Source organism: Anopheles merus, chromosome 2R (assembly GCF_017562075.2).
Source record: "Anopheles merus strain MAF chromosome 2R, AmerM5.1, whole genome shotgun sequence".
In the NCBI taxonomy this organism is placed as follows: Eukaryota; Metazoa; Arthropoda; class Insecta; order Diptera; family Culicidae; genus Anopheles; species Anopheles merus.
Window position 1 is genome coordinate 6,429,094 of NC_054082.1, and position 22,225 is coordinate 6,451,318.

The window sequence follows — 22,225 nt, forward strand, 5'->3', positions numbered from 1 at the left end:
CGAATGTAACTTACGTATACTTGTGGGGAGAGGTGGGCAACACAAAAACGAGAACATCCATATCTTGCCTCAGTGCCTCTGCCGCTCGGTGAGGGTTTTTTGTGACAGGCCCGCCGAGATGAAGTCGTGGAATGACACACACCTTCGGTCAGCGGTTCAGCTACTGCTGCTGCTGCTGCTGCTACGCACACGGTGCACGGTGGGCAAATTAATTTACGAGATTTGCAATCTCCACTTCATAAAAACACACACACACACGCACACTGACAGAGAGAGAGAGAGAGAGAGAGAGAGAGAGAGAGAGAGAGAGAGAGAGAGAGAGAGAGAGAGAGAGAGAGAGAGAGAGAGAGAGAGAGAGAGCGACTAGACGGTGAAACACACAGCGTGAGGTTTTTCCAATTTCCCTATCAACCACGCTGTACCTCGCTGTTCCTCGCACTAATCTAGGCTAGGAGCTTAAAAGACTTCATTTCCCATTTGCAACGTCTTTTCGCTGGAGCACACTTTAGCCCCCCCATCGTTCCGTGTCTCGTGTGTGTGTGTGTGTGTGTGTGTGTCTGTGCTCCTATTTACAGTTCCTCTACCGATTGGCACGATCGGGCCCGCGGTCGGTGGTGGCGCGACGCACGATTCGATCCACCGAGCGCCCGACCGAGCTCGTGCAGCTGCTGCTAATCCTTCGGCCGGCCCGGTCCGGCCGGTGGGTTGCTGTCCGCCGGGGACGCACAGCACAGGCTGGTGGTTTGATTCAGCATCTGGCTCGTCAGCATTGTGTTCACCCGTCGCATGGGACCTGCAACGAAACGAAAGGGCAACCACCGACACAGCGTGGTAGAATGGTTGAAACGCGAGATTAAGATCGTTGCCGCTGCGGCATCGAGCGGGGTATGGAAATAAATCGATTAGGCAATGCTTACCGGTTTGCCATTTCCGCTGTCCGGTGGGCGACTGGGAACCGTTGTACAGAAACGACCGCTCCGTATCTGCCGTGGAAAGCGAACAACAACGAAAACGCGCGTTAAGAGTGTGATTAGCCCCGAAAGACATTCGCCCCATTTGAAAAACGAGCCGCAAAATGCACACCATTTCTTACTATTCGCAGGTGGTCCGGCGAGCCGGAGCACGAGTAGCGGGACGTACCGGTGCGCCGGTGGCTGCTGGCACTGTCCGGGGTGACGCGCACGAACGGGCAGCAGCGGAAGAACTGCTGGAAGCCACGCCGGAACCTGTGCGGACCGAGACAGACGCGTGTAATTGTAAACCAGCAATCTAGCATCAGATCCGGTGCATCCTTACCGCAGGTTCATCCAGCAGTAGATGATGGGATTGTACATGGAGTTGCTCATCGCGAGCCAGTAGATCGCCAGGTACACCTCCTGGATGTACGGTTTCTTGGTCAGCTCCGGATAGTAGGACGTGAGGATGAAGTAGATTTGAAACGGCAGCCAGCAGACGGCAAAGATTATCACCACAATCATCATCATCTTAACGACCTGTCGCGGCGTCGCGGTTCCATTCGGTGGCGTGTGGTGGAAGGCCGGATGGGCATGGAAAATGGAAATAAAATACGACATTAGCTACGCCCTTTAGCTAATGAGTGTGTCTGCCGCGCCCGAGGGAAAGCGTGTCGTGAGAGTCGGTAAGAGAAATAGGACCGAGAAGCGGGACCATTGCCCAGGCCCAACCAACGTCAAGAATGACGAGATGGGGAGTCAAAACTTCGTTCCCTTCGGTCTTTCGGTTGTAACTGTCCCGTGTTTTGTCGGGTGTAATTCAAACGTGCTCATTTTGATGATGGAAAGTTCAATCATTAGATGCTGAAGTTTCGTACCGCCCTTCCCTCTACCTCTCCTCAAAAAAAAAACCGCTCAAAACTCGGGAAAAACTTTGTCCATTTCGAAGCGACCGGGCGAACGGACCCGAAGTTCCCGGGAAATGAAACGGCCGTACTTTGCTACGTACCCGCCGTTTGCTTTTGATGTTGTCCAGCTGCCTCTGCGTGCATTCGCCGATGCTCTTCGAGCCCCACAGCTCCAGCCCGACCCGGGCGTACGTGTACGTCATCGAGCCGATCGGTAGGAAGTAGGTGAGCAGCATGAACACGATGTTGTACCTGCCGAAAATGCCGCACAAAACCAAACCGCTCTCTTTAGATGCACTCAAACACACGTACACAAGAACACTACTTACATATACTCCTGTCGCGAATGGTTCGAGGGACCGTCGGGCCATTCGGCGTAGCACAGGATGTGGTCCTTCATCGGGTAGGTGGTGAAGAAGAGCAGCGACGGGCAGGAGATGATCGTGCCGACGATCCAGATGCTGGCCGCCACGCACAGCGTCGCCTTCTTGCCCATGCGAGGCTTCAGCGGGTTCATGATGGCAACATACCTTGTTGGTTTTGGAGCGAGGGAGTTTGAAGGGAGAGCAAGAGAGAGAGAGAGAGAGAGAGAGAGAGAGAGAGAGAGATAGAGTGAAGGCGTATGCATGTTTGTTGGGTTAGGTTTCTGGTTTTGACTTCAAACAAGAAGCTGAGGCCCAAACTTCTGCAACGGACGGGTTGCAGAGCACCCGTAGATAAGGGTATTGGGTGCACAGCAATACCTCAACATACCTCAATACACTCTTGCACCCTTGCGCAGAAATAAACACAGACACACGTACAGAATGTAGTTGAACCATTCCAGCGGGAAGCTGAAAGTCCAGACCAAGTCCAACTATTAAATTAGTACAATTGCATTACTGCCCCGGCAGCCTGGTTTAGCGAATGATTTAATCATCCGCATGGAGTTGGAGCATTTTCTGCCCGTGGACCAGCGTACAACGCTTCCGGGCCATTGGAGAGATTGGTTTCTTGTTGAAATTAGTTTTGGGCCACAGCCCCAAACCCCTAAACCGGCGGCACCAAGCACTGAAACCGAATCTACGAGGCTGCATCCTCGTTCCTTCCTCCCCCAAAAAAACAGGACGATAAGCGAAATGAACATGTTTGGTGAATAGGACAGCAGGAAAAAAAACAACCGGGCAGCACAACCCATGCAAAGGAACAAGGAAAACTAATAATTGTGCATTCTGCTTAAAAGCGTTCGTTGCACCGCTGGCTGGGCCGGGCTGGCGATGGGAGATGGTTTCATCTAATTGTCCTAATTAAATATTCATCACTCGAGCTGTGCGAGACGAGAGCTCCAGGACCCAAAAGGAGCTAAGGAGAGAGAGAGAGAGAGAGAGAGAGAGAGAGAGAGAGAGAGAGAGAGAGAGAGCGAGCGCGCACTTCAACATTTCCGCCATTCAACAGCATTCGAGGCAGAAGGGAGTAGAAAGCAGTATAGACGACACTCCGCTCTTTTGCAACGAGATGAGTTGTCTGTCGAGAGGGAGGAGCGCCGGAAATGCGCTGCACTCTCGAGCGCTTTTGAATAATTTATTACTTTGCGCATAGTTTTGTCGGGAACGGGGCGCATTAAATGGTTTCGGGATGTTGATGATGACGATGGTGATCGTTTGGCCGCCTCGGGGAGGGCTCGCAGGCTCACCACGCGCGAGTGTTCGTAGAAGTGCTGGCAAATACTAGCGCCCAAACAAACTAGCGCAACAAAAAAGCGGGGAGGGGAGGGAAAAAAGGAGACGCCAGTCGTGCGCTAGGACACCGAAAACATCCGACATCCCCGACCTGTCCTGTGGGGAGTCATGGGTAGAGTGTAAATGGTAGAGACGCTTGTGATAATTTATTTGAAGTACCCTTCGGTAACCTTTAATTCGGGAAAAAGGGCAGCCCAGGACGTCAAGCGGGTGGTGATGGTACTGGAAGGTGTTCTTCCCCACTCTTTCCTGTTTTTTCCTCCCAAAACCGGTGCGATAAAGATAAGATTTATGAAGCGTAAGGGGATGCCTGTTTCGCCCTCTCCCCCCCCCCCCCCCCGGTGTGGGCGCCCGCCCGTCCGTGGGGAAATGCGTGTTTGCGTCGGCTTAGGTTAATGATCAATTAGTAGATAGTTTGCATATTAGTGTTCGGTGTACGGCTTTTGTATGCAGACACACACACACACACTTTGAACGGTGCCCGTACGGTGCTTGGCATGATTGAATGGGATTTGAATATGTTACTTTTACTGTTTAATTTGTTTAAAAGCGATGGGACGGTGGTTTGGAAGTTTTGGCTTCCTGCAGGCTTTCCGAGACGGTCCTCTCTCTCTCTCTCTGTGCGGCGAGTTAGCCGTAAAGGGAATGCGGTACTCGTCTAGCTTCTAAAATTGAAGCTCAAAATTGATAATCAAAAAGGTCCTGAACAGCAACTCTTCAAGCACTAACAGAAACCCTTTCAACAGCCTTCCAACCATTGAGTCAATTAGTTTAATGATGTTCAAATAGTTTCGTTAGAAATTGATCGAAACAGTTCATTAATACGAAACTCTTGCATATCTTGCTCATAGTAACATTAGTTGCTAAACTATTTGGGGCTTATTCTCTTGAACTTTAGGCTTCATTAACACTTTGACTGCCGGCCTGACGTGACAGTTTTTGAGTGAGCACGTAGCGCATGGCAAGAGAGCGATGAGAACGACAGTTTCTCTTGCCATTATTATCACTCTTTTGTTTCATTGCGACAAGCGGCGTAGCACATGTCGTTCTCGTTCTCTCTTTCCTACCTTATTCGTTCTCAAGAGAATCACTGAGCGTCACATCTAATGCTGAACGGTGAGCAAAACCGTCATGCGAATTTATATGACACGGCGCTTAAAGTGTTAATGATTTGACGTGTTCGTTACACACTCTTCATATTACAGGGGTTCCCACGATTTTTTGGTGCGTTCCCACGGTTTTTTTGATCGTATTCCATAGTTTTAGGTTCGTTCCAATAATTATCTTAAGCAAGTAAGGTTATCTTAAGTTTTATTTTATTTTTAATATTGCAAAGGCTCTTGCGTGCCACGCAATTATCCTCAATAAATAATTTATTAGTATTTTCTGATTGGATATCAATACAATTGGACCAAAAATTTGTGGGAAACGGCGAAAAAATCGTGGGAACGCACCAAAAAAATAAGGGAACCAACCAATAAATCATGAAAAACCCTGTATCTGCTATGGAATAACAACTCGCTAGCGTTGAATGATGTTGGTAGCGTTGGAAACTTCCCTGGAAAACAGTATATAGTAACTAAAGCTGTTGAAGAAGATCGCCAAAACGTCTGCAGTCTATTAAGTTGGTAGGTTCTAGTCTTTACCATTTGGGATACAATTCAAAATTAACTGCCCTTTACAAGTACAATTCAAAGGAGTGTTAATATGAATTAAATTGTTATGGACTCATTAGAATGACGATAATCTGTTTCTAAGTATTCCTTCAATAAAATGCAATAAAAGCTACGCTTCCTTTCCAAGCACTCACAACGCTTTTGGAAGGGTTTCGTACACACTTACATAAGCCCCTTCAACTAGCATTACAGCCTGAGCGATTTTCTTAATAAAAGGAAGAAAACAAACTCAAGACTGCTCCCGTTCTGCTGAACGTGACTGACTCTAATATTGAACCGTGGTCATATTGGCATAAAACCAATATTAACCTCAGCCAAGAGGCGGTACCACTGAATGAAATTTGTAATAGACAAAGTTGAGCCTCTCAGAAAAACTTTTCATAAACTTGCGAACGCTTTTCGGCTATTCATTATCTACTGCCAAGTATTGATACTCATCTTGCGCCATGAAGTTCGTTCAGTCTATGCGGTTTGATACCTTATGTTCCTCACAAGGTATGCAGTTTCATACCACCCAGTAGTGCTAAAAGTTCCCGCAGCTCAATGACAGCGTAATGATGCATTGGTTTTCGGTAACAAGAAACAGAGAATGGCGGAGAGAATGGATTGGAAAGTAACGAACGTAAAATAAGTAAACGCTTATCTGACGCACATCATTAAAAAGGATGCACTCCACGAGTACGGATAGCATTTGCAATGGTGCGAACCTTGAAATTGGAGAAAGAGTCGCCTTTTTTGGTTTTTGGGCTTGTATGTACTCATCTGCGATATTGTTAAACATACGCATCATATGAGCAGCTTGAAGACAAAGCAACTTCTGAAGCATCATTAAACTCCATGTCATTGACTGGGCGGCTCCATGGTGTCGATGAAAAGTTTCGACAGAGTTTAACACACTTCACCGCCCATAAAAGCTTGCGTTTAAGGCTCCCATAAGATGTTTCAAGACAATGTACTGTACGACCTGAAAGATACAAACATACCACCAATAAAGCATGCTTTTCTGAGTGTTAATAGAATTGGGCTCACTGTCACAACACTTAACAATAAACCATAATGAATGATAAAAATAGAAAATAGAAAAAAAAACCAAGATGACATCCACAGCTCATTGCCTACGCGGTGTGCAATGCCAAAATCTCATTCAAACCGCTGGCCCTGGTGCCCTGTACATCACGCTTTTCCGGCTTTTCCAATTACCGGATGTGTCAGTACGGTGTAAAGTTAACAGGGCGGCCCACGCACACCGGCAGGCTGCCATCAAATGCTACTCAAAACGCCAACTCTAATCACCGCGTCACCACCAGCGTGATTTGTGGACCATAAACGAGAAGGAAAGAATCAAATCCCGAAGTGCGTATGACTTGTAGACAGTCAGAGAGAGAGAGAGAGAGAAAGGGAGAAAGCAATCGTGTGCAGGACATTCGCATGAAAAATGCGAAACAATAGATCGCTGACAAAAATATACCCAAAAAAAGGAAGAAAAAGTGCTAAGCACGCGTCTAACAACCGCTAAGCTAAGCGGCCTTTCCCCAGACACAGATTGCTTTCTTGGCATTGCTTTTGTGTGTGAGTGCCCCGCGAGTTGGAATGTTTATTGCTGACCCTGAAACAACGAACGCATCGCCCGGGAAGGGGGCAGAGAGCGAAGGAGGAATGGAAGGCAAATCCTTCTTCCACTGTCACCTCGTCGCGTGACAACGTGACATCGTGGCCCGAGGAACGCACCGGCATGTGAGCTGCCGTGCAGCGAGGCGAACCATTTTCCCGTCGACGTATGCAAAATCGCTTTTAAAGCTCAACTTTAAGCACCTAACCGAAAGGGACGATGGGAAAGGGGAACACAGGAGGCAAAGCGGTCGTCGTCCCGCCAGGTCTCCGCCTCGCTGCTCAAGACACCACTTTAGAAGTAAATTTTTCAGAAGCGGATAAATACAGTCGTCATCGTTCTCGTGTTTCGCTGCGCTGGTGCCTTGCGCTTGCTGTGGACGTGTCCGGGATGCCTATTATACTCGCCGTCTGCCCTTTCTGAATGTCCTTTCGGTCTGCTTTCCCTCTTCCCTCAGCCCCAGCCTACAGACCAATCCGTCATGCCAGCTGCGGCCCGGGCTTCACTCCACTCGCTAGAAAACACAGCCGTTTGTTTTCTCGTTTCGCAAACATACGCCACGCGGAGCGAGCGCATTCCTGCATGGATGGGTAGCGTGAGCGCTTTGGCACCCAGCCGGAGGACATACATACGGAGGTGGAGGGGATGGGAGGGTGATAGGAGGAGCAAGGGGGATAGAGAAGCGCCGTGTAGAGGAGCAAGAGCCCGCGCGCGCTCTCTCGTAAGAGTAATGAAGATAAAATGATGAAGTCAAGCGAAACGTTTGCACATACAGCAACAAAACGACAACAAGACAACGCCTGGTGGTGGCTCGCACGCATGAGAGGAGACGGGCGAGAGTGGCATGATGGAATCGGTTTGTTTTGCAAAAATTAAATAAAACTGCGAAAAGGGCCCTTTCCGGGTCCAGCCGGATGTTTTTTTTCCGTTTCGTCCTGTTTGTTTGAGTTTTGCCATTTTTATTTTCTGCCCCCCACCCTGGTCGTTCACTCTGGTGGCTCTGTTTCGAAGGGAGAGATAACGTTTTGCTGGCTTCCCCTTGCTCCACACCGCTTTGCGCTCGTTGCCACCCGATATAGGAACAGCAGCATAAAATATATATTTTTGCTCCAATGCCTTCGCGTTTACGTCACCGTGTCCATCGTATGGTTTTGACCGACCGGCAACCCTCCCCGCATATGCTTACCTATCGATCGCGATGGCCATCAGCGTGAACACGGAAGCGCAGATACTGAGAATGGCAACGAACTGTGATATTTTGCAGTACATTGTCCCGAACGGCCAGTCCAGGTAGAGCATGTACGTGTAGTTGAAGGTGACGTTCAGCGTCGACACCATCGCGTCCGCTATCGATAAATTAACTGCAGCCGGCAAGTGCACACCATTTCCCGGAAGTGAGTGAGTTACGAGAGAGAGAGAGAGAGAGACCGGGAGCATGTGGGAGGGAAATAAACAGAAGGAAATGCAAATTAAAAGCTTCCACACCGGTTGCGTTTCGGGCGGGCGACGAGCGCCAAACTGCGCAAGCGGAAAGGACTATTTCCACTTGCCCGATGGTGACCACCGCGGGCGGGTTTTGTGTTCCGAAACCGATCGCATTACCTACCGAGAAAGTAGTTGGTGACCGTGCGCATCCGCTTGTGGGAGAGGACGATCCACACCACGATCAGATTACCGACGGTGGCCGTAATGACGATGCCGGCGAACAGCACGTTCCACACGATCAGCCGCCACAGCGGCAGTATCGAGAAAAAGTCCATCGTTTGTCTGTAAAGAGAGAGAGAGAGAGAGATGGAAGAGAAGAAGAGAATAAAACAGGGAAGTCAGCGTACGTAAGTGATGGCAGCGAAATGGTCGGCGAATGGGGCGCGAGGCTTTACCGGTGCGCTTCAAGTAAATGTTTGCGAATTGAATTCATTAAGCTTGCATTGAATAGACTGACTGCACGAGTGACTGAGATGGAGGTTGTGGCAAGATGATACACATGGACACAGTGCAAACAGGTCGCCATTAAATGTTGCAAACATGGGGCCGTATTTGGGGATCGGGATGTTTGGAACGTTTAATGTGTATCGACGTGTTTGGGGCAGCGGACGTTCGCATGGATATTAATTGGATTAATAAAACTTGGAAAGTGAAGCACGAAGAGAGCTTGTTTTGCCTTATTGTAAAAAATGTAAATTTATTCTGCTTCCCGGGCAAGATCTTCTGGGGGATTCACCAGGAGTGGCATGCTTATTGGAAAGCTTATTTTATGGTAGTCGTGCGCTGAGAATTAATTCCTAGAAAAAGGCTCTGATCAATATTTAAGGGAAATTTGTTTATCACAGGAGAGCTATTAACAGGTTGGCTGATAAGTCCCCGGTCTAACAAAGTAAAACACATTTTTTTGTCAAAATTCGTTTTTATTATTCAACATAGTTCCCTTCAAGAGCGATACAACGATTATAACGACCTTCCAATTTTTTGATACCATTTTGGTAGTACTCCTTCGGTTTTGCCTCAAAATAGGCCTCAGTTTCGGCGACCACCTCTTCATTGCAGCTAATTTTTTTCCCTGCGAGCATCCTTTTGAGGTCTGATGTGGAGAATACGGTGGGTGGGGAAGCAATTCGAAGCCCAATTCATGAACTTTTGCCATCGTTCTCAATGACTTGTGGCACGGTGCGTTGTCCTGGTGGAACAACACTTTTTTCTTCTTCATATGGGGCCTTGACAAAAGTTGCTTGACAAAAGACGCTCTGTTTCACAAACTAATTGACATACAGACGTCAAATTTTGACACGAATCATTTGAAGGTTGGTACTATATAAAAATAATATGCATTTAATACTAGCGGCTCCATCTATGTGTCAGACCGGGGACTTATCAGCCAACCTGTTAGTTTTGTACAATTTATAAAATTTAAATAGAAATATGTGGGTTTGCATTCATCACCTGTTTGATGAAATGGAACATTTGATAATGAGGGCAGTCCCTTTGTACAGTCGTCAACTCGAACGACTCAATAACATGTCCGCCATGCGTTCATGGGTTCAACCCTAGAATGGACCGTCCCGCCGTAGCAAGAATTGACTATCCGGCTGCGTGGTAATGAATTAAGTGTTGAAAGTCTGTAAAGGCCTGCATGTCCCCGTAGGACGTTACGCCAAATAGAAGAAGATAATGTGGGCAACATAATTGAAGTTTTATGTATTATTAGCCGTAGCCGCATTTAAAACAATATTTATTTTATATAATTTGTAATTTTTTTTCAAAATTCTTTAAATACTTCAGCAGTTAACATTGCAGCCTGAATCACGAGGAGGTAACTGTACACTCAACAAGCAAACCGACGCTTTTTACCACGCTTCACACCATCGGTTAAAGCACTCGACAAAAGTTTGAAGAGCGGTAAACCCACCGAAAACAAACGTGTCAAAATTCAATCGAAAAAAACAACACCCAACCAGCGCTTATGTGTGCGTGTGCATGTAAGTGTGAGTGTGTGTGTATGGTTTTAAACATAATAATCGACGTAACGTGCTATCCTTTCTTCTCCCCAAAAAGGGGAATCATTTTCCACGCTTCCTTTTTGTGTTTTTGTACGGTTGAAGCCTGCAAAAAACAACCTAGATGGAAAACTTTTCCCTATGATGTGGTGATACACCGCCAAGCCAAGTCAACACTCGCTTTTGTTCAGGCTCCACGCACCAGGTCCTTGCACGTGTGCGACGGTTGTTGCTGCCGCCGTGTGAAGTTGATTCCCGCGCCAGCAGCACAAGCACACGCACATTCAGCACATAAAGCACATCGGTTTGATCGAAACTGGTGCTTTTTATGGCCTCGTGCGCTATACACAATGCAGGCAGAGTGTTTTGAGCGTGTGCGTGGTAAGAAGCGGCTTGAATCGTGTATACATTTAATCGCAAATCGGCGGCACAGAAAGGGCTTGATGTGAAATCAAACCAAATCGCACCGCTGCCAAACAACGCGCTGTAAGTTTCCCTATCAACACAGTGAACAAATCGCTGATTGGATTAGTTGCCCATACCCCTACCACCCCATATCCACCCCATTTTCCTGTGCTAAGTACAATCGCTTCATGGAAGCTCCAAATACGCTGTACTCTTGTACAAAGCACTTTGGGTTTGCCGGCACTGCTCCAGCACGGTGCAAACATTTAGCAATCGTTTCACTGCCAAACAGTCTGGATGACTACTGGGAAGCAGCCACCACCGCCCCTCCCTCCCATCCCTCTCTGCTCGATAAAACCATCACGATGCGGAAAAACGCACATAAAATGTGGCAGAAGTTGTTGTACGTTGCTGTGCGATTAATTACGCTACATTAATTTGTTCCCTTGGATTTTGGAAAGGGGGGGGGGGGAGGGTCAGATCGGGCAGAGCGGGTGTGTGCATGTGTGCTTAATTGAATAAATTCCAAAATTTCCACTTATGGTTTGCAGCGGATCTCCCCTCCACCTTGCCGCACGTTCGAAAAGTGAAGGTAAAACCGCAACAGTAACAGCGAACCGATTACGATTTCCGTGCGGGATTTTCGAGCACATTCGGGCGTTTGTAGCATGCACACACATGCACGTACACAAGCGAACCGTTTGCTGATAAGCTAGATGCACAACTCAACACACTTCACGCTGACCAATTATTTCAATCTGAACGGTTGCGCAAAGTCTGTTGTTGCAGCTGGGAGGATGGTGCCGTTTGCTGCTGTTTGAGCTGTCCGAACCAGACGAGGCAAAGGTAAACTTCTCTCCCCATGTATGGCTCTGTATGTGTGTGTGTGTGTGTGTGTGTGTGTGTGTGTGTGTGTGTGTGCTCTCGACCCATTTAGTATCGTCATTTCGTAAATGGGGTAATCGCAAATGAAATAGTTTGCAGCATCATAAAGACTCGCACTAGTGCGACTGTGTAGCAATTCCAACCATCTCGTGTACGTGTGCAGCCGCTTCGTTTCACCAACCACGACACACGAATGCCCTCGAGACGCTCCTTCCCCTTGGGCCTGGATGCTGGATGCATCTTAGAAACAGGTTGTTTCGAATTGTGCTCGAATTGCTGGCACACCAACTCAACCCAACCTCCCGCTCCCGGTGCAATTTCCATTGAAGGGCGAAGGGGAGGCTTCACATACACGGAATTCTCCATTTGCAGCAATGCATGTGCAGTATGCGCTTGTTCGACTGCATCTTATCCGGTACCCGGGCTGTGCTGTTTTGATGTTTTTCTTCTTGCTGTCGCACTGTGACCTCGGCCAACTCCCGGCACTGTATGCGAGCCGGGGATTCCAATCTTTTTCTATTTTTGTTTTTTGTTTTTTTTTTGCTTTTCTTCTAATTTGTTTGTTTGCTTCGTTTTGCATGCCGGCTTCGCTGACCTTCTCGGGGCGCTTCCGTTCGTTCACACGCTGGCATTATAACGCTTCCCATCGGCGCTTGGCGCTTGACGCAACCCGCGCATCGCGTAGAACAATGTGCACGTGGCCCACAAGAGGGATGGAGCCGCCCGGTAGCTCACCGTTCACGACTGGCTGCGTACTTTCCCACAGCGGCAGCGGCAGCTACGGTGCTTCCATTCTTAATGCTCACTCTCTTGTACGGGGAACACCACACCGCTGCTCGGCCCAGCGGACGGGGCGCTTTTGTTTGCGCTGTTGCGCCGTGAAGAGCGTACTCCAGAGCGGGGATGCCCATTCAGCTGCATCCTTCTGGCCTGGAATGTGCACGCTTCTCGTAGCGCCCAACGAAGGATGCTACACCATTTAAGCTGCTGCTGCTGGTGCTGGGAAGTCGTTGTAAAATAATAATACCCGTTGAAATTCAACTCACAAGCTGGGTGTATGTGTGTCTGTGTGTGTGTGTGTGCCTTGTATGTATTTGTGTGTGGTACCGTTACCGGCAGCAGGATATCCGACCATTTTCGAAGCGAAGAATGGCAAGGCTAGCAACAACAAGACGAAGGAAAAAAAGGTATAAGTTGAGCTTCCCGGTTTGCACCATTTCCCTGCGGAATGGGAGCAGGATTTTAGTTATGTGCAGTTTTATTTCGTGCAGACCCGTCCCCATACGGCATTCCGTACAGAAAATGCATCGTTTAGTATCCCGTTTTTTTTCGAAAAACTCTACAACAGACACACACACACGCACGCATACACGAATCGTTGTACGGATGCACATTAGCCCGGAAGGACGAAAAGAATCCGGGCTAATCTAATCCAGCCTTACACTTGCATGCACATGCAAACAGGCGACTCGGGCTTGGTGGGAGGAGTGGGAAATGCGGCTTCGGGCGGCAGCTTTGGTGAAAAGTTGTCCATCGCTTACACGCCTGTAAATCCACACAAAACCACTTAACAACGGATGCTTCCATGGAATAAGGAGGATGGGACGGCAACCAGTGAAACCGAATCGCGTGCCATCGCTTGCAGCCAGCCAGCATTTAATTCACCAACTTTGCAGCGAGCAGGGAAAGGGCGGAAATGCAAGTTTTATGCACTGTGTGTGTGTGTGTGTGTGTGTGTGTGTGTGTGTGTGTGTGTGTACTTTTTGTTTTGTTTCCTCACTCAACAAGAAGCGCTTATACGTACATGCTTTCGGCGGTTCCGTTCGGCTCGGGGTACGGTCCGGCGACGAGCGTGGGCGGGGAACTTTCCCTCCAGGCGATCTCCAGCTCGGCGGATGTCGCACTCCAGCCCGGCTCGGCGCCGCTTCCGTTGAGGCCAGTGCCGGCAGGGCAGCAGCTGGTTCCGGCGGTCGATTTATTTCCACCCGTCAGCAGGGTTACCGCAAGCTCCTCCAGGTCCATGGTTCGGTCGGGCGCTGTAACTCTCTGTGGGGGGGACGAGAGAAACAATGGAAAAGCGTTTAATAGCGTTGTTGGCTCAGTCTGTTGTTTTTTTTTTACATTTTCAATCTCTTCTTTAGGACCCCGCACTGTGTTGATTAACGAAATGTGGGGAGGGACATTAAATGAGTCGTTTTACCCGAACCCACAGTGTTGATTGTTTGAGTAAAACTATCTCCGATTATGTTGTAATAAACTCCTCCCAAACCCAAATCGTCTCTCGCCTCCCCCCCCCCCCAACCCAAAAAAAAGACACGCCAAGGGATAAACAAACACCACGATAAGCGTGGAAAAGTGGAAAAGCAAACAGACACGGCAGCGGCAAACCGGGGACGACACGATTGTCGTTTGCCATTAAAAGTTTAACACTAATTTGGAACCCGACGCCCCATGCCATCCCTTTGAGTGGCATGCCACCTCGAGCAAAAGGGGCGAAAATGGGTTGGCTGGGAGGAGTCCGGGGGGGGGGGGGAAGGTTTTGCAATTTCCTTCCCAAAAACCCCGTGCAACAAATTGCTTGTAAAACAAGGACCGATTTTTCCGGCTTCCGCTTTGTGCGGCTGCCGTTATTATCATTATTATTATTATTGTTGTTATTATGCTCATGAGGATTGGTGGCCGTTTGCTGCTGCGGCTGCCACTGCTGCTGCTGCTGACACATTTTCCGAGTCCGAGTTCCGTCACGATAGAGCATCATCATCCCGTGTGCGTCGTCCTCTTGTGGGGAAAGGAGCAAACAGTGAAAAATAAAAGCAAAAACCACAAGCCACGAGCCACGATAAACCAATGGGAAAAGGCGCACACGGAAAACCGTCGTACGCCTGGCGCTCGGTGGTGCTTCGGTAATAAACTCGAGCATAGTGATTCCTAACAACTTTAATCATCGTTTGGTTTGGAGTGGTTTAGGATGGATTGAAATTGCACGCAGGACAGAACGATGTGGCCATACGAGTGGGGCGGGCAACGTCCTGCACCATTATGGGCTGGAATCGCTGGAAATACGTTCGTCGTCGGTCGATTTCATTCAATGAGCTGGATCTTCAAGCAGGCAGGAAATGGTAATTAGCAAACATCTCGTCTCGTATTAGCTGGGTGATTGTACTTGTTGTAGCGTTACAGTAACGCAGCAGTTAATTAGGCTGTGGTTGATGGGCGGTTCGAGCAGCTGGCCGGCTTACATGTATAGAGCAGCTCACAGGATGTATAGAGCAGGCAAGTAAACGATGAATTTGTACAAGCTGTTTGTAAAATACGTGTTTATACAAGTGTGATACAAGCTTTCCCCGAGTTACGCAAGTAATGTGTTGCGCAGCTCGAAGTTGCGAACGTTTTTCAGTTAAAGTAGTTGTTGATAAATAGATATTTTAGAATAAATGTAATGCTTTTATGCGTTTAACTACTAATTTAGTACAATTAGTGTCGCAATTTCGGTGTTTTCTTCGGTTCGATTTTTAGCGATTTTAATCTTTTAGCAAAAATGCAATTTATGTTTCCATTTGCCAATTGTTTGAGAAAATGTGCCGATTTGACATGACGAAATAAAACTGAACTGGACTTTTTGAATTGTATGCGCCTAAAAGTATGCAATTGGAATTACACTTTTGCAAAGAATTATTATTGAAATTGTTTCGTAGTATGAAAATAGTAGTAACCAAGTTTACAGCCTTTCCCTGAGTTACGTGATTCCGAGTTACGCGAATTTTTAGGTTTGACGATTCATACGTCAAATTGGCACAATTTTCTCCAAGAATTGTCAATTCCACTTTATCTTGCAATTTTGCTAAATGTTTGAAACCGTTTACTAGATTTAAGTACAAAAACTATTTATCAACCATTTATTGGCACTTACAACTTACGCAAAAATCTGAGATACGCAAATGTCCCAGCAACGCGTAAAATTAATATTATCATCGTCGTCATTACATTAATACATTATACGCGCTCGGAGAAAGACTGTATTTATTAAAAGCTCTTAACTGTATGAAAATAATGTAAAATTTATTTTTTTTTTCACAAAAACTCGATCATTTTGCAAATATATGGACCAGATTATTTGAGAAATTGATGAACCATTTGATTTACTTTTACTGAGTGTAGTGAAAATGTTTATAACTCACAAGTTTGCCCAAATGATTGCATACTTTTATCTATTTTTCCTGCAGAGCAACTAAAACTCACCCACATACACGTCGCCTAGATGTATGCAATTTGTAAAACAATACTTTAGTTTTAGCGTGCTTTAACAGCGGGAATCAAAGCATTAATGTGAACCAATAAATCCATATCAATGTGCGCGCATCTACCCAATCCCATCCCAAATGAGCATAAATCATACAAAAGAGCAACTTTTGTTCCGGTCTGCACGAGCGATCCCGCACAGCTTGTTGCTCCGAACTAGCACCGAATGTCGTCGATAAGATCTACGACTTTACGACGACGTTCGATCTAAAGATCAGCTAACCGTCACCAAAAACAGTAAACTTTTCATTTTATGATCCAAAGCCGAAGCAAAACATATCAGCAGCAGCAGAAGCAGCAGCAAAAAGGCAAATGCGAAAGATGACGGAAGCACGATACCGGCGACCTGCTCGAGATGCCATACCGCCCCGCACATACCCTAATGTACGTCATCGCCCCCGCCGCACCCGGCAAAACGTCAAATCAACCGTGGACGATTAATATCGAGATTGAAACGAACGCCACAAAAAGCAGCAAATACGCAAGAGCCCTGCTGGCGACATTGCTAAACGCATACAGATCGCACATATGAGAACTGGAGAGAGAAAAAAACTGTCATACGACATGTGTGACGGAATAAACCGTCGAGTGGCGAAAAAATGGCCGAAAAACCGTCCGCAAGATCAAATTTGCTGCAACCGACGACCGCCGAGATGAATCAATTCATTAGTTCTGGATCCCCGACACGCCGCTTCCTCCCCCCCCCCTCCCCTCCCTCCCTGTTCTGACGAGTTCACCGTCATCGAAAAGCAAAACTCCTGTTGCTAGCAATTTGTAAAAGTGTGTCCTTGGCTTCCTGGTTTTCGTGCGTCGCTTCCGCTCTGTTTGCCGATAGTTTCGGCTGTCAATCTACGGACACATCGCACCATTACCCACAGCTTCGGGGTTCGGTTCCTTCCGGGGAGAGTTTTTTCCTCCCAATTTCTCCCCCCCCCCCAGCCACCACATCCGGTCCCGGGGTATCACTTTTGCGAAATCGAATTCAATTCCGTTCCGGAGGCAATTTGCTAGACAGGTCATATGTAACACAATTTGTTATTTTTGTTTGGCAAGCGCCCACTTTCGATTTTCGGTTCAATCAGCTTGCCCACTATTGGCGGCAGCGCACTGACATGTAGGTGGTGGTGGTGGTGGTGGTGGTGGGGGGGGGGGGAAGGGGAGGTTTAGGGACAAAAGGGCAAAAGCACGCCCGGTCCCTCCATCATTGGTTGGAATGCTGAGTTTTTGCCTCATAAACCAGGTCAGCGGGAAAAATCGGTCGGCGGGCGAGCAAAAGTTTAAGAAATCTGCCAACGGAAAGGGAGGTGGGGAAAGTTGGAAGGCAGTTCAATATCATGGCGAAAAGCCCCACCACCAGCACCACTACCAGCACGACACACGGCGGTTGTGCTGGAAGGGCTCAGCGTATCGTGAAGTTAGCAGCAATCTAGGCGCCACCGGAGTCGCTTGCCACGGGGCGCAAAGGGAAACCTGAATCGCGGTGTGCGGTACGGGCCGTTTGAGGTAAGAGTCCCTCCCACTCCCCACATCGCTCGAAACCACTTCTCAGCAACACCATATGGCCACCGGGCCTCCGAAGGATCCGCAGTGATGCACGGTGGCACCGCCATAACCAAACACGGGCCCTGCTGTCATTTGGATGAAAATTTATGCGATCTAATGGAATAGAAAAGGAGGTGTTGTTTCAGGAGCAGCACCCGGGAGCCGCCCAAAGGGTCGGGGATGACGCGCAGCGAGCGGCTCAAAGGACACACCGCACAAAACGTTCGAAGACAAATCGCCTCCGCTGACGTCACCGGGCTGGAGTTCCATCTCGCCTCCCTCCCGTGCGTGCGTGTGTGTGTGTGTGTGCGCGGGGGTGGGGGACTCAAACCCAAACAAAAGCCTCCCGTAAAGCCTCCCAGGATGTGACGATGATTGATGGATATCGATGGGAAAACGTGGCGGACCGACCGATCGGACGGGCTTTCCCACCTTTTGCCTTTGCTTCTTGCGCTCCGTGGCGCGCTTTCGTCTCATTTGTCTTCACGACGGTTCGACGGCACGTTTTGGGGGCGGTTGTTGGTGGCGGCTGGAATTGGAAATGCAAAGCAGCAACAGCATTCCGATCGAACCTCGGTGCCATGCCACCGAAGAAAAAACCTCCCCCCGGCCCACAGTTTCATTGTCCGGTCGGGCTCGCATCCGAAACACCAGCGGTTTGTGGTGGTGCTGGTGGGCGGGTTTGTGGAGTTTTACTTTAAGTGAAATGTTGTTTCGCATTTGTTTTCCCGAGCCGTTCCGGGCTGTCCTGGGATTTGGTTGCCTTGTTGCGCCAAAAACCGCTCGCACGGGACATCCCCTGAGTTGCGCAACTTGATAGTTGAAAGTTTTGCACGACACGACAAACAATTGAGTGGAGGATGTTCGAAAAAGGGACAGAACCATCTGGTGGGATTTGTCGTGCTGTGTGGTTCACCCGTGCCACAACGGGATGGGGAGGATCCCCGTTCACCTTCTTCTTCTTCTTCTTCTTCTTCTTCTTCCTTCTCAATCCAACGAGCAGAGGTTAAGAGTTGGGGACCTTTTGTTCGGACGAGCGGACAGATCACACATTTGCTTTTGCTGCGGTCTGCCGAACAGTCGTTCTCGATTGGTTCTCGATAATGGGTTTTTGGGGGGCCAATTTGTTCGGCAAACTATTTCCACCCAAGGAGGGCAATTTTGAGGAGGAGAACAGTCGGGTCACCACCATCCTCCCGCAAGCAAACAGCACGGAAAACCCCACAAAAGGGCTGCAAAGGTTAAGGATGATGATGCTGGCACCGACCGACCTGGACCGACCAGAAACCCAACAGGTTGGAGGTTTTGTTCCCGGCACCCTCTCCCCTTGGAACAATATGGTCAGCTTAAACTGTCCCTGTGTGTTTGGGATTCGTTTACGGTTTGGTGGTCTGTAAATGTTGCGGCGAGCGAGGCGACAAAACTGACATTACGACCCACCTTTAAGTCCAGTTTATGTCCGATCGAGGGCAGCGTGGAAAGGATTTGCCCGAGTCCTTTTTTTATGGATATTGTGCACACTCACAGTCACACGGCCGCCGCTGGAGTGCAATAAATCACTGCGAAAGATGAAAGCGGTGGGACCTCCGTCTCCACCGCGCACTATTTTCCACGAACTGGGTTCAGCTTCTCTTTTTTTCGCTTGTTTCCTCCTCCCACTGTCACACAGCACACTTTCACGATGTAATTATCATAATATCTTAACACATGTTGCATGCGCTTCGTGCACTTTCACTAGCCACACTCACTGGGGGAACAATAAAAATATAGAAACACAGACGAGCGCGCGCGCCTCGTACAACTTCATCAAAGTAAACGGGGTCATGCAGCAGCAATCATCCGTCGTTGGCATTACTACCACTGCCCTAGCAACGAGCACATCCTTAGCGCTTCTTTTATGACGGCAAAGCAGATATGACACGGCTGAGGCTGGTGATGCTCCCGATGCCCGACGGAGGTGGAATATTCGACGGTACCACGAAACAGGAGACGATCATTGTTGCCATTTTCTGCTTCCCGAGCCTAGGTGTACGCGGTGCTCTTCAAGGGCTACCCCTCCAACCTACTCGAGTGATGAAAATGGCGGTACGGGTTGGAGTGGTCCGGGCGATGCCATCATCGCTCAATGGCACCTTTTCTTTTTCGCTGCTGCTTCTTGGAGGACACACAGCACACAAGGATCGCCTTTTTGTAATCGTCTCCTTTGTTCGCGGCCCCAACAAGGATGATGCTTGACTTCTGCTCTGTTTCTGTGTGTGCATGTGCGTGCAGGACCTTTTTTGTGTGTTCCGTTTTCCGGCTCCCTTTACAGCTTGTTCAACGGAAGTGTTTAACAGAATGGGTACGAAACCGGCCTTTTTTCACACGACCCCACTCGATGGGCTGAACAACGCTCTTCGCGACAGGCATGCGACGGACTCGACGTACTCAACACACACACACACGAGCGCGCGCACACGCGACGAGAGCGACTCGCTCGAGCGTCCGATTCGTTCCGTGGCTGAAGCGAAACTGACACTCGTGTGATGTTCGCCGTCTGCTGAGTTCTTCGGCAAAGGGGAGTCACTCAGCGGAAAACCCGATCGGTTGAGCGCTCGCAGTAGTGTTGTTGTTAGTGCTTTTTGTTCACTGCTTGTAAACATCGCGATGATCCCGAGAAACAATGCATGGAGCAATCGGCGGTACAAGCGCCGTTGTAAGAGCGAAAGAGAGAGAGAGAGAGAGAGAGAGAGCACTTCTTCTTCGAGACGTCCGGTTGAAAGGGGAGGGGGGGGGGATGCTGGCAAAACCATCGGCACGCGTACGACGCTTGGACCGGAAGACGTTAACAGGGGAAAGGGGGGTGGTGATGCTGGTGGTGGTAATTAATCGCTTTGCGCGCGTAATGGGCGCTTTTCTCCGCCTGCTTGCTGCTCATCGGCCACATGGGTGAGGGAGTGGGGAGGTACCAACGAGGTGGCCGTCCTGTAAACACTTACTCATCACATTTATCAATTACGCATAATAGGGGGACCGGTTGTTGCAAAACCATGCGCCTCCATCTGTCGTTTGAGCGAGTTTTCTTTCGATTTTTGTCTTACCTTTTGCGCTCAACTTTGCGTCAGTCGCTTCTCTATCTCTCCAACAACGATTTCTCCCCTTCTTGCACTTGTCTTTCGCTCGAGTTTCCTGGCAAGATAGTGGCAAATAGTTGCAAATTGAATTGCGGCTGGGAATGTCTGGGACGCGAATCTGCGTGGGAGATGTAAGGAAAGTTGTGCCAGTGATTTCATGGGACAGATTGAAGAAGCGAAAGAGAGCGAGAGAGAGAGAAAAAAAAACAGTAACATAGAGAGCATTGATTGGAGTTGGATGCGTGGGTCTGGAAAAGTTTTGATTTTATTCGCTTGCATTATACATTGCGAGCAGCCTGGTAATGGAATGTTTTGGTAGACATGCAACAGTTAGTTGGATTTATGTCAAACTTTATTCGCACGTACAAGGACGATAATTAGTTGTTTCGAACTCTATCAAGAGATAGCAAAGCATCTGGAAAATTACCTTAAATATACCAATTACCTGCTCTTGGCTCAGTAAAAGGATGTTTTCTCATACTTATTACATACATTTAGGCGTTTTTTTTTTTGCATAGTTTCGGGCGTTGTTATTCGTCGTTTCTTTGAAGTTTTTAAAGGGTCCTTTAACGACACATTTTTACTGATATTAAAGCTCCTTCCCCTGTAATTATGTGTCTGTAAAGGTCTTTAAAGATCAACCTCAAATTATCTGCTCCTGTTTGTTCGGCAACATAATAATCTACCAACACCTAAATGCCATCCCCCCCCCCCTCTCCACGACACCAGATGTACACCTAATTAGGTGATTAATTCGTATTCCTTTACAAATTACGAAAAATGGATTAAAAAGCTCTCACTAAATTAGTCAACTGACCAGAACAACGCGTCCAGGGTAAAGATAGGCGCACGACCATCCCTAAACCCCAACTCCACTCAACGCGAAGGTAACTCACCGACCGAGAAAAGGACACCCAGCAACCCGCCACATGGCTGTGGATCGTTCTGTGGGAGCCAAAGCGAAACGAGCAAAAGAGAGAGAGAGAGAGATAGAGAATAAAAAAAGGAAAAAAAGGAAATGGCAAATCACACAGATGTTTTTTCCCGTCAAAGCGACAAAGCGACAAGCAGGGCACAGGAACTGGCCGCCCCAAACACTACACGTCCTCCAAAAACTCGATCTCGGACTAAAGCTTTATGGCCTACAGTTGTTTTTTTTTTGTTGTGTGTGTTGCTGTTGTGCATACACGGAAGCTGGATGAATGAGTGTGATGGAGGGAGAGAGAGAGAGAGAGAGAGAGAGGTGAGGGCAAGTGTTGGTCCGTTTGTCTTGTTTCGGTTTGTTCGAATGTGATGCGATGGAGGGAAACAGACATTGGGGAAAGGCCCAGGGAAGCTCGTTAGCGGATTACGGCCACACCAATAATATGCCTTCCCAGGATGTTTCTTCTTTTTTTTTACCGGGACCAACACAGCACGTGCTGCGCAGCTCGATGTGTGTGTGTGTTTTTATGTGGCAAAAAGTCGACTCACACAGTGTTTGACGGTTTGTCGCCTCGGCAGGGAAGCTTGTTCACGGTTGACGGCCGACGCACAATGCGGACACAGGAAATTGATCACGGCCCAAACAATGAGGAGCGGATGCGTAAGGGCGCGCAAAAGGGTGGCGTAAAGGCGTTGGATGAG

General features: G+C 48.3%; 1 protein-coding gene across 3 annotated transcripts; it reads right to left on the reverse strand.

Moving 5' to 3' along the window:
• Positions 1 to 306: 306 nt before the first annotated feature.
• On the reverse strand, positions 307 to 19,990 carry LOC121588199 (tachykinin-like peptides receptor 99D). 3 transcript variants are annotated; one of them, XM_041905885.1, is made up of 10 exons: positions 19,012 to 19,990; positions 13,450 to 13,691; positions 8,471 to 8,631; positions 8,051 to 8,225; positions 2,191 to 2,391; positions 1,963 to 2,113; positions 1,297 to 1,493; positions 1,084 to 1,226; positions 918 to 983; positions 307 to 793 (listed from the first exon to the last, which is right to left on the reverse strand). In XM_041905885.1, the coding sequence occupies exons 2-10, from the start codon at positions 13,665 to 13,667 to the stop codon at positions 672 to 674; spliced, it is 1,434 nt and encodes a 477-aa protein (XP_041761819.1). In that variant the 5' UTR covers positions 13,668 to 13,691; positions 19,012 to 19,990; the 3' UTR covers positions 307 to 671. The 3 variants fall into 3 exon arrangements, with proteins under 3 accessions (XP_041761819.1, XP_041761820.1, XP_041761818.1); XM_041905886.1 differs by having other exon boundaries at positions 1,141 to 1,226; positions 18,927 to 19,990; XM_041905884.1 differs by having other exon boundaries at positions 18,927 to 19,990.
• Positions 19,991 to 22,225: the final 2,235 nt, after the last annotated feature.